The 11,871-nt window shown below is 38.5% G+C and overlaps 1 protein-coding gene across 2 annotated transcripts; it reads left to right on the plus strand.

The window, feature by feature from the left end:
• Positions 1-745: 745 nt before the first annotated feature.
• LOC114031863 (aquaporin-4) lies at positions 746-10,022 on the plus strand. 2 transcript variants are annotated; one of them, XM_027847043.1, is made up of 5 exons: positions 746-786; positions 4,354-4,768; positions 5,652-5,816; positions 6,098-6,178; positions 8,798-10,022. In XM_027847043.1, exons 1-5 carry the CDS (start codon positions 755-757, stop codon positions 9,074-9,076), a joined length of 972 nt encoding a protein of 323 aa, XP_027702844.1. In that variant the 5' UTR covers positions 746-754; the 3' UTR covers positions 9,077-10,022. The 2 variants fall into 2 exon arrangements, with proteins under 2 accessions (XP_027702844.1, XP_027702843.1); XM_027847042.1 differs by lacking the exon at positions 6,098-6,178 and having other exon boundaries at positions 755-786.
• Positions 10,023-11,871: the final 1,849 nt, after the last annotated feature.

The following is an 11,871-nucleotide window of genomic DNA, read 5'->3' on the forward strand; positions in this document are numbered from 1 at the left end:
GTAGCCTTATTTCCTAGTAAACTGTCCAAATTTTACATATCTTAAAAATGGAGCAAATATAGCTATAAGTTGCAACTTTTCCATTGGAGAAAAATTGAAAATAGAAAATACAAATTACTGGATACTCTTCATTAACTCAAAAATATTAAAAATTAATTACCACATGAGCAAGATCTGTTTGCCAATTTTTACCCCATTTCAACTACTATATACAGCAAGTAAGGCAAATCCTTGGGTGAAGAGAATATGGATTAAAGAGCTAAAGAAATTCCCTTTAAAAAATAAAAATGACCAACCCAAAGAATATCATATAATGGATATGTGCTTCCTTTAAAAAAAATAAAAATGACCAACCCAAAGAATATCATATAACAGATAAGTGCTTCCTTTAAAAAATAAAAATGACCAACCCAAAGAATATTACATAAAAGATATGTTCTTCCTTTAAAAAACAAAAATGACCAAATGAAAGATTATGTATATATGCATAAATATATATACACATATGCAAATATATGTATATGTGTGTATGTTTCCTATTCCTGAAATGCTCTGGGTCTTTAGTGATCAGGTAAGGAAAAGCTATTTCAAGTTCAAATATAACTTAGTGATTGCCACATGGTTCAAAATCTTTCCACCCCTACACTCCAAAAACCCAATCAGACAAGTTGCAGTAATCTGACTCCGAGTGCACTCAGTGCTGTAGTCTGAGCTATTAGAGGGCTGCCGCCCGTGCACTCTATCCAAGGAAGGAATGAGTGACAGACCAGCATCAAGGCGTTGGGGGTAAGTACCTTGTTTTCCTTAAGGGAACACAATGTAAAAGGCTGCCAAGCTGAGGGCTCTTATGTTTTAATACAAATACATGAAATCTCAGATAGAATCTGGAGGGTACCTCCTTAGTATGTGGGTAGTTCTTTTAGATCTGGGTGCCGAAAGTATTTATTAGAGAGGTACAGAGAACAGAGAGAGAGCTAAAGATGCTTTTAAGTAAATCACAATTAGGGAATGGACCTGTGGAAATACAGAGAAAGTACCCTATGGAGACAGACCTATCAGCAGTATCTTTGCTCAGAAAAGTTACTCACCCAGGTGTTTAGCTGTCCCAAAATGGATTGGACTAGATAAGCAAGGTTGGTGCTCAGTTAGAAAGTAATGTGCACAACTCAGTAAAACCCGTTCACGTCAACAAACCCTGCTTTGTTCTAAAGCAAAAGAAGCAAAACAAATTGTGTTGGTGCATTTCCAAAGAGTGGGAGCATTTAAGGGAACTGGGGGGCAATAAATTGGAACTAGAAGGATAGCTGGTATGAACACTTGTTGCATTAGAGACATACTCTGCTTAGTAATGGTGGGGTTCACAAGGAAAAGAAGCTCAGCCCTGGAGTAAGACAAATCCTAGTAGGTTGCAGGGGAAAGTCTAACAAAATAATAGTTAAAAAGATGTTCATCTGTTTGTGGGTTTCTGTGGCTGGCACAAATCAAAAATATAAGAAACAACAAAGTTTCTTGGACTAGGTCTCTGGGGAGACAGGCAGGTGGTAGGAAAGAGAAGGAAGCGGAGGGAACCTGGGGAATTGGGGGAGGGAGAAATCCACTGAGGTTTAGCCAGGGAGGTGGGCCCTTTCTTTAGGCACCTCCTCCCCCTTGTGTTTTCTCATGAGATCCTTTTCTTTTGCTTAGCTAAAAGGGAAAAAAAAAAACTTCCTGCTCAACCTGCTTCCCTGACTTCTCTTCTTTTCTCCCTCCCTTTTCTAACTCTTTTCTAACTTCTGACTTTGTCTCTCCCCTTCCTCCGTGCAAAGTTAAGACCAACACTGCCGATAGCATCCCCCTTTACTATCATCACTAGGGCCTTTGCCCACCGGTAAGTCCAGGGCAAAGCCTCTCCATTTTTTTTGGTTGGTGAGTTAGGTTTTTCTACTTCTCTCCCTACCCCTTCCCTTGGCTTCTATGGGGATACTTTTGAAAAACTTTTTTTTTTTTTTGTTACTTGCTTGTTTGCTTGCTTAATATCATAAAGCTGCTATTTGCTTCTATAGGTCCTAGTTTACAGGGTTGCTCCAAGTCATTCATTTCCCAGTTGGGGTCATGTATAATTATATATGTCACTTAGACAAGTTCAGCTTAGCAAGAAAAGCTTGGGGTACCCCCTGTTGTTTCTCTTCCAGTAACTCCTCCTTTATCTTGTGACAGGAGGCCAGTGTTTTATTTTCCTACCTCTGACCTCAAAACATCAACTCAACCCAAAAACTGAGTTGTGAAGTGGATCCCAAAATGTCAAAGGCAGTTTCCTCTTTAGAGACCCAGAACAGAAAATAGGGTATGGGATGTGAGGGCTAGGTTGGGTAGGGAGAGGATGACCTGATTGCTAAGGAATGCACCGGTGGATGGACTCTGCTTAAGAAGTAATTCTGTCCTGCAAAAGTGCTAACTTAGCTGTCTTGCCTCAATCTCAACCTTGTTCTCAGTGGTGAGAACCGTTGAGCAACACTACAGACCTATCCCCAGGGAAATGCCTCTCTCCCACTCTGAGGTTGCCTTTGCATTATCTACTCAATGATTTTGGCCCTCATTTTCTAAAGGGGTTTACCCACAAGTGCTAAAGTCTGGATAGATGTCCCTAGGGCAATTAGTGCAGCGCATAACCACACCAGACCATTTGGGAGCATTGCCCCAAGGTCAGTCACACACTCAGTTATATTTTTGTATTTCTATGTATTTATAGGGCCGTTGGTGAAAAAGTCCTGCATTAAGACCTTGTGACATGTGAGCCTATAGGGAAGATGGCAATTTCATTCTGCTTTCCCTTACCCAAAAGGGACTGGAAAAGGGAAAGGTGGAAGGACAAGGCTCCAGTCAGTGCTCCTGGAGCAGGAGCTGAATAGGAGGTAGCAAGGGAAAGCTGCTACTAATTGCTTCCTACGCCCTCACCTCCACCCCACCCTGCAACGCAGCTTCCCGGAGCCCTTAGCGCCACTCCCCCTTCCAAAGAGCCCTCCTTTCTCTTGCCTCTGTCCCTCAGAGAAAGATCCCCTTTGCCTAGCTCAGGTGTCAACCGATTGGCTGCTTCTCCCTCCTCCCTGCAAGTGACACAGGGGTCACTGAGGGCCAGGCGGGCGCGGACCTCCAAGTGGACCATTTCATCCTTGCGTAAACTCAGGGCAATAGAAAAGGTTGAGCATGGGGCGGGAAGAAACCCCTTGAATGGCCCCTCTGTAGTGCAAGAAATAAAAATTCCAGGGAGAAATTCACCCTAAAATGCTCCCTGCACCCACTCAAGGTCATTGACCAGCAAGCCTTACGTACCCCCGACTCCTCCAGCCCCAAAGAGAGGAGTGGCTGGGGAGAAACACCAAGAATGGCATTGTCCCCTTCTCTCAACCCCCTAGTTGTGTTCTGGTGTGTTAGTCGTCTCTGTCCTGAAGCCTTGGACTCTGCCTGGGCTCCTGGTGGCCCCTTCGGGGAAATAGGCTGCTTTCCTACCAATACAGAGAGGCTCTCTCTCCAAGTGCTCCATTCTGCACCCCCTGTGCTTTGTTCCGGAGATGATACTTCACCGAACTCTTCTTTCAGATCTGGCTTCACTAAGACACTCTTTGTGACTCGTGGGTTGCCAACCAATTAGCGAATTCCTCCTGCCTTCAATTTACTGTAATCCTGCTCCAGGTTCAAAGAGAGGGTGAGGGAATGGCTTGTTCACATCGCTGCAAACTGAGAGAACATTCACTTTGTTATTTGTTTTCCCTCCTAATTTGCCTGCTGGGGTGTTTCTGCAGCAAGATACAGGGGTCTCGAATTTCTGCCTTCCTAGCAGGCTTCCTCTTAATCCGGGGTCCCTGGAGAGAGGAAAAAGAATGCCCTCTGAGCCCATTTTCAGAATATTTTCGAGGAAACAATGAAAAAAAATAGCTGGAAAAGACTTTCTGCTTTGTGTCCACAAGTGTCTCTGGCCTTCAGACAGGAAAAATAAAACGTGATCTGATGGATAGTGAGTAGGATAAATCAATTTCAATATGTATTTCAAAGAATTTCATTAAGCACCTTCCTTTCAAGGCTCAATTTAAAAAAAAAATTTCTTTTAAAATGTGATGATTGTTAATGATACACATATATGTATGTGATTCTAAGTAAACATGACATCTAGTAGCCTAAGAGATCAACTTAAAAATGAAAGAGATTTTCTCCAATATTACGAGAATTTTTTTATTGGTATGCAAATAACCTTTACTAACTCCTCCCTACCACACTCAGCATCACTGGAGGACCTGCCAATTATAGTCATAAAACCTTCCAGTAACACACAGGCTGACTTAGTTGCTTCTGATTCAGGCTTATTTTCCTCTTTTTCAGTAAGTGTGAACCTCTGTGTAAACGTGAGAGCATCATGGTGGCATTCAAAGGAGTTTGGACTCAGCCTTTCTGGAAAGCCGTGGCAGCTGAGTTTTTGGCAATGCTTATTTTTGTACTCCTCAGCTTGGGTTCCACCATCAACTGGGGTGGAACAGAGAAGCCTTTACCAGTAGACATGGTCCTTATCTCCCTCTGTTTTGGACTCAGCATTGCAACCATGGTCCAGTGCTTTGGACACATTAGTGGAGGCCATATCAATCCCGCTGTGACTGTGGCTATGGTCTGCACCAGGAAGATCAGCCTTGCTAAATCTGTCTTCTACATTGCCGCTCAGTGCCTAGGTGCTATCATCGGGGCAGGCATCCTCTACCTTGTCACGCCTCCCAGTGTGGTGGGAGGCTTAGGAGTTACCACGGTAACAACTTTCACTCTTACTTTTAAACCAAGACAATGAAGTTGATGATGTTGACTCTGCTAAATGAACCCTTAGCAGCCTGAAAGAGCTTCCCCAAAGTGGCTAATTTAGTCCCAGAGAATATCTTATTCATTGGGGAACCTAGATAATTATTAGCATGGGCAAGAAAGTATTCTGGAAAACTGACAGTATCAATATGAAATCTTTGGGGGCTATTAAGTGATTTAAAATACTGCTGAGTTCAGAAGTATCAAAAGCTATCATTTTTCCCTGTATCTTCACCATCCCCATTTTTTCTACTGACTATAGATTTTGGTTATGACTTGTTTTTTAACATATATTCTTTAGATGGGGGTTGGAGGAAGAAATTTGTGGGAATAATTTAGTTTCATTTCCATTCGAATACTATGTTTCTTTTACAAAAAAAAATTCGTGTTTACATCCCAGCTTTGTTCTAAGCTGATAAGGAGTATCATTTGTTAGCTCAGCACCACAGCTGATTAAAAATCCAGTAGAGCCTCACACTGCTTAAAATTTAATTGAAATAGAAATTAATTAATTTAAACCTAATTAATGAGTTTCTAATCGCATTATGAAATTACAATGCTCTCAAAAATGGTTTATAAGTTTAAGTTCAGCACCAATAAAATTGACTTCCTTTGTAGGACTGGGCATTCAATTTGAGTTCCATTTGGTCATTGTGAAATTGCCTCTAACTGCCAAAATGAATAGAAATGTATTCTGGGTTTTTTTCCTCACAATTAAAAACAAATCTTGAATATAACCACCACCTTTAACCCTGATGAAATATGCAATTTGCATTAATGCATTGTTATATAAGGTGCATACTTCTACTAAGAAGGTATTATTTTTCTCTTTTTAGGTCCATGGAAATCTTACAGCTGGTCATGGGCTCCTAGTGGAGTTGATAATCACATTTCAGTTGGTGTTTACTATCTTTGCCAGCTGTGATTCAAAACGAACTGATGTCACTGGTTCAATAGCTTTAGCAATTGGATTTTCCGTTGCAATTGGACATTTATTTGCTGTAAGTTTCCAACTCTATTTAAATAATTGATCCATTTCTTTTTTCTTTTCCTTAGAACTAGGCTGAAGATGTGTTTAATGGCCATACTTGTTTAGTATTTAACTTACTGTTTCGTCATTTCAAGGGATAATTTTGTTAATTTTGTAATAAAGAATGTTGATATACCAACCAATAACTAAAAATCTCCAAATGGGCTGGCTAATGGTATCAAGTGGCAGTGAATGATGCTAGTAGTAATCCTATTTTAATAATGCCTGAAGTTGATTTCATTTTTCCCATAGATCAATTACACTGGTGCCAGCATGAACCCTGCCCGATCTTTTGGACCTGCTGTTATCATGGGAAACTGGGAAAACCACTGGGTAAATGTGTTTATTATTGTTATTATCTTCCGATAGCTGAGAACAATGACCAATTGATTGTTTCTCATTTGTTTATTGTTGTATTTTTTCCCTTTTATGGAACCTTCCATAACAATGAGGGAAATACTAGCACAGATCTGCTGCAAAACATCCCATCTTACATCTGTTCTGTGCCTGCGGGAAGGATCTTATAAATGTCCTGCTTTTTGTGCTGTGTATGATAGGCTGTGTGGCAGAATTTAGTGCATGCTTGTAGGTGTCCTATTTGAAGTAAATTAAAAAGTGAGAGGGTGGGATGGGTTAGTTTCCCAAGCAAATGAAAACAAATCCTGCTCAGCAATGAAAGAAAGCATACCTTTGGAAAGCCATGAACTTGAAAACATTGTCCAGGCAAGACATGTTTACCTTCTTTGTTTACCAAAGCATAAATCCAACTAATTGTATGGGAACTGGAAGCATCCCAACAGCAAGCAGATCATGTAAATATATAATATAATTTAACTGTTATCATAGAAATGTAGTTTATATATATAATATGTATTTATGAACATATATAAACTATGTGAGATTAAGGAGTATGTTCAGTCTGGTGCCTAAATAATTAATATGGCGTTAGGACTTCAAGACAACAGAGTTTTCTGTTTTCTAACTTAATCAGTTTTATTTTAGTAGAGTCTTGCAACAGGTCTGGAAAAAAAAAAACAAAGAGTAATGCAGCAGTTTTAGGGACTGATCCCAGGCAAGATTAAAATCTGTAGTGTCTGATGCAATCAGTCCCACTACATACAGAAGACAGAAATTTGAATAGATATCAGGGAGGCATATGACAAAGTTATACAAAAGTAGTCATAATTATTTAAATATATACACATACATATATAGGTACATATTTAAAGAATTTGTTCTGTTTTGTATCTTGCTCTGTCCTTTAGTACTTATGGTCCAAGCCCATTCATTACTGGTTGGAAATTTCCCTGAGAACTTTCCCAGGGGAAAAGTGAAAACATGAAAGAAAAAAAAAAGATCACTAATATTTAAATCCATTTTAAAAAAGAATCTACTACAACTAAAAGCAGATAGATACTACACTTAAACTATAACTAAAAACAGATAGGTATGTCTTATTTGAAAAAGATAAAACTATCTCTCAAAATCAAGCTATCTTTTGCATAAGTGTAGAAAACAGGTATTTAGGTACTCAGCCAATCGACTGTGCTCTCCTTTTTGAAAGTGGTTGTACATATAATCAGTCTTACCAATCAAATGAGTTTTTACCAAAGAAACAAAGAGCAAAGACATTTGGGGGAGGGTTCTCATTTCCCACTTTGAAAGAGAACAAAGAAAATAAACTCTCTTACAGTTCTTTTCATGTTCAAGATAAGGAACCCAGTCTTACAGTCACTATGCCCACAGTTTGATCAATTGTGTTCGCTACAGTCACAGCTTAAAGTTGGAATTTGGTTTGTATTTTGCAGTGAGAAAGCTGTGTAAAGAAATTTTCCTGAGCTCTGGTGAACACCATTTGACTACCTCTTTTTCAGAAAGTGACAAAAGTATCTAAAAATTGCTTAATAGTTCACCATAAATGTTTTCTCTAAAATTCCAGTTCATTAGAAATCTTAATTTCAACCCACAGATAATCTCACTCAACTTTTGGCAAGTTGATTTTTATGTCCCATCCCAGATGAAAACAGAGGTTGTTCATCACTCAGACTATGGTGGAAATATGTACCCCATTGTTAAAAAAGAAGCTAAGTGGTGCAGTGGATAGAGCAGAGCACTTGATCTGGAACCAGGAAGACCTGAATTCAAAGTTAGACTCAGATGCTTACTAATTGTGTGACCCTGGGCAACTCATTTAACCTCTGATCTGCTTCAATTTATTCATCTTTAAAATAAGAATAATAATGGCATAAAATAATATTTGTAAAGTACTATGAAAACCTTAAATTGATATCTAAATGCGAGCTACTGCATTTTTAAAGACCTAAGCACTGAGAGTATTCCATTTCTGATTAGGAACAAGAATGAAAATATTGTGACATTTGCAAATGAAACCAATTCACCAAAACTTGGGAAAACCATGGGTGAATGAAGTTATTCTTCTCTAGCTCTTCCTTCTGTAAATTTTCAGCGGGGTGCTTTATAGCTAAATCCAAATATTGTCAAGTCTGTACTGTGAACATGACCTCAGAGAAAACCAGTAAAAGACTGGCAACTCTAAGGAAGAATAAAAACACCCCTGGAAATTCTTTTGTATTTATTTCAAGTTCAAGTGGAGAATTCATAACATATGTATGGTTTTCAATACAGCCAAGAAAAAAAGTGTTCTGACTTTAGAGAACTAAGACAACAGAAAGGGAAAAAAAATCAAAAAGAGGTTTTGAAAAAAAAGGAGGAATGGAAGAAAGGAGGATTCTCTCGTTTCCTGCTCAAAAATTTACTCAGAAATCTATGGATTGGGGTGGATTATTGCAATGTCTTACATTTTCTATGCAGCTCAGTTTTCTCTAATACATAAACCCTAACTAATCTAGTCAAATTCACATTTAAATGGTTTTTGTTTTGTTTTGGAATAATAATTTTCAAACAGCTTTCCATTAATCCATCTTTCCACAGATCTACTGGGTAGGACCAATCATTGGAGCCGTCCTTGCCGGTGGCCTTTATGAGTATGTCTTCTGTCCTGATGTAGAACTTAAACGCCGTTTGAAGGAAGCCTTCAGTAAGACTTCTCAGCAAACTAAAGGGACCTACATGGAGGTGGACGACAATAGAAGTCAGGTAGAAACCGACGATTTGATCTTGAAACCTGGATTAGTGCATACAATTGATGTTGAGAGGGGGGACGAAAAGAAGGGGAAAGAATCATCCAATGAAGTGTTGTCTTCAGTATGACTATCAAGTGGCACTGAAAGCAGAGAAGACCCCTCATATTTCCTTCCACCCATTAAAGAAACAGATTTGTTATAAATTAGGCACGTGCAGGTCTTCTAGTTTTTGAAGGAGGAAGCAATTTGTCTGCTCCTTTATGTCAGAATCCTTAGTCTCTAAATGTTAAATCCCTCTTTCTCTCTGACAAGATAGGAAGGAGACCTGCAGTGGATTCCAAATTCTAAAAGTGTATACTCCCAAACTGAATATACATAAATGTTTATTTCTATCCTCATTTATTAGCAGTCAATAGTGAACTGAAAGTACAGATGTTTAAAGTGCAGATTGACAGTTGAGACTTGCCTGAGAAGTGCCTATGGACATATATTTATCAAATTGTTCTTATGACACATGATGGGCTGTTGTCACCCCCAATTAGGCTGTTTTACTACATGAAAGGGTCTTTGCAGATTTATCAGTGGTAATGTACAATAAGGCACAGATTCAAATTCAAGGGAGGAATTATTTATGTTTTCCCACCCGCACCCTACCCATGTCACCAGGCAATCACTTAAAAAAAAAACCTGTAAGCCTGCAAAATAATATTTTAACACAGGTTTTAAAAAGTAGGTGAGTCATTTCAAATGGTTCTTATTAAACTCATATTGCACATATCTATCTTTTACAATGCAAATGTCACCTCCCTCTGATATAATAGCCCATCTAAAAAGTCCAAGGTTGAGACATTCTCAAATACTATATACATGCTGTTTTCTATGTCCATCTGATCAAACATCTAAATCTTGAGGTTCATCTATTGAAATTCAATCCTACCATGAGTCCCAGGCTCATACGGGAATCAGTATGTTCCCATGTTACAACCTAATAATATAAAATCAAGGAAATGTGGATTCTGGTATTAAAGGAAACAAAGGTTAATCTGTTTTCAGTGCACTTACTTAAATAAACTATGGTGTGTTCATTTATGTCATCTCAACTTTAACCACACTTATCTTTTTAATTTATTGGAAAAATCTGGGTTGTTTGTTTGTCATTAACTTTGGTTAGCTATATTTAACCATTAGATAAGAGATATTTTTGATAACAGAAAATTCTGACTATTATTGATAAATAAACTCTGCTTACCTAAGCCACGTCCATGGCAAAAACACTAATTGATCTGGACTTCTCTTGTTAAAGAGTTCTATTCAGTCTCATTGATAAGAAAGTCCCTCTCATTTCTCATTCTCAATTGGTGAATAATAACTATTACAAATGTGATGTCTTGTACCGGGTAAGGGAAATTGAGAAAGAAGAGGCTTTAGGAAGAAACTGGGACCAGATGAAAAGGAAAACATCCGAATGTTCTGCATACAATGATGATTAGAAGACCGACCTTTCATTTTTAGAAGTGTTGTAGATAACCCAGCAGAAGTAAATGTAATGGTTTTTTATTACAGACTCATTTCTTTGTTATAAGGGTGCATAGAAATAGTTTCTATTTGTTTTGCTTTTGCCTTATGTCAGTACTTAGTTCTCTGGAAACCCCAGTTCATATAGTTTTAACTGTCTAGGCTTTAGTCTAAAACAAAGAGGTGCAAATGTCAATTTCACTGAACAAAACCCAGTAGAAGCGAAGCAAGCTTGTAAATAGATGATAACCAAGAGCTCCCCTCTCCCAAGCACAGCTCCAACTGAGAAGTACTTTTTAACGTTAATGGCAGCTGTGTGTCTGTGGCAGTGAGATAATGGACCATTATTAAACCTGATTCTCTTCGGTGCTAGGGAAGCCGTGAGGCTGCCTGAGAAAGGTAACTCCAATGCAGCCAGCTGGGTAGTGCCATTGGCATTTGGTGATGGTGCCTGCCTAGGTTCTAGGCACCATCCAAGGGTAGAGCGCTACTTGGCCAATAATTCACTTCTCCAGCTCCAAGTTTCTTGCTTGGCACTGGTTTCTATAGAACCAAGTGTGAAAGTCACCTGAGGGCTGTGTTTGGCTGCTATGCCAAATGCCTGAATACTACACAGTCAAAGGGGCTTAACATCAGTGGTTATGTTTTCCTAGTATAGGCCAAGCTATCAATTATCAGTAGATAAGCCAGTTCAGAGATAAACTAAGTTAACCAGCCAGAGCTAACAGATTCCCTGCCCCCTTTCACCATAAAAAAAAGACTTTATATCATAATGACTTTCCTGATGGCAATCACTTTTAGCAACATTCTTCCACATTATATTTGTATATACTCTTATGTGTGCATGAGAGATACAACCATGGCTACTTCATTCATCAAATCAGAGAAGAAGAAAAATGATCCATGATTTCGGTTTTCAAAACATTTCATTTGAGGTTTGGAAACAAAAATAATTTTGTTTTAATAGATGTGTTTTGCTCAATATTTCATAAAGGCATGCTTTTAAGGGACTTATTAAGGGAAAATATTACAAATGTAAGAACCATAAAAATGTCTTTCTTAAATTCTAGTATTTTAGAGGTATGAAGCAGATGAATACATAAGTTGTGAGTTGGGATATAATTTTTTTGCATATGAAGTAACATATTTTGTATTTCACTCAAGGCTCTGCCAGTAAAAAGTAATGAAATTGTACCTTTCTAATGACATCTCTGCAGCAGGGGTCTGTTGCCTTGTGGATGACACCAAATTATCCATGTGTATTAGGAGACTGAGGCTTTTTCCTTTAATCTCTTTTTATTAATGAAGTGCATAGTGCCTGTCCCAGGAGAGCACTACTGACTGATATACAGAAGAGAGATCAGAGAGGAAAAAACTAGTAAAAAACACAAAGGAATTACGCCTGAC

The sequence above is a fragment of the Vombatus ursinus genome, unplaced genomic scaffold (genome assembly GCF_900497805.2).
Source record: "Vombatus ursinus unplaced genomic scaffold, bare-nosed wombat genome assembly UNPS02015255.1, whole genome shotgun sequence".
NCBI classification, from domain to species: Eukaryota; Metazoa; Chordata; class Mammalia; order Diprotodontia; family Vombatidae; genus Vombatus; species Vombatus ursinus.

Excerpts from the sequence above, each read along its gene's own strand:
- LOC114031863 (XM_027847043.1), top strand. The coding sequence starts at position 755 with ATGAGTGACAGACCAGCATCAAGGCGTTGGGG. Across the intron at positions 787-4,353 it reads CCAGCATCAAGGCGTTGGGG|TAAGTGTGAACCTCTGTGTA; the intron begins GTAAGTACCTTG and ends CCTCTTTTTCAG. Across the intron at positions 6,179-8,797 it reads GAAACTGGGAAAACCACTGG|ATCTACTGGGTAGGACCAAT; the intron begins GTAAATGTGTTT and ends ATCTTTCCACAG.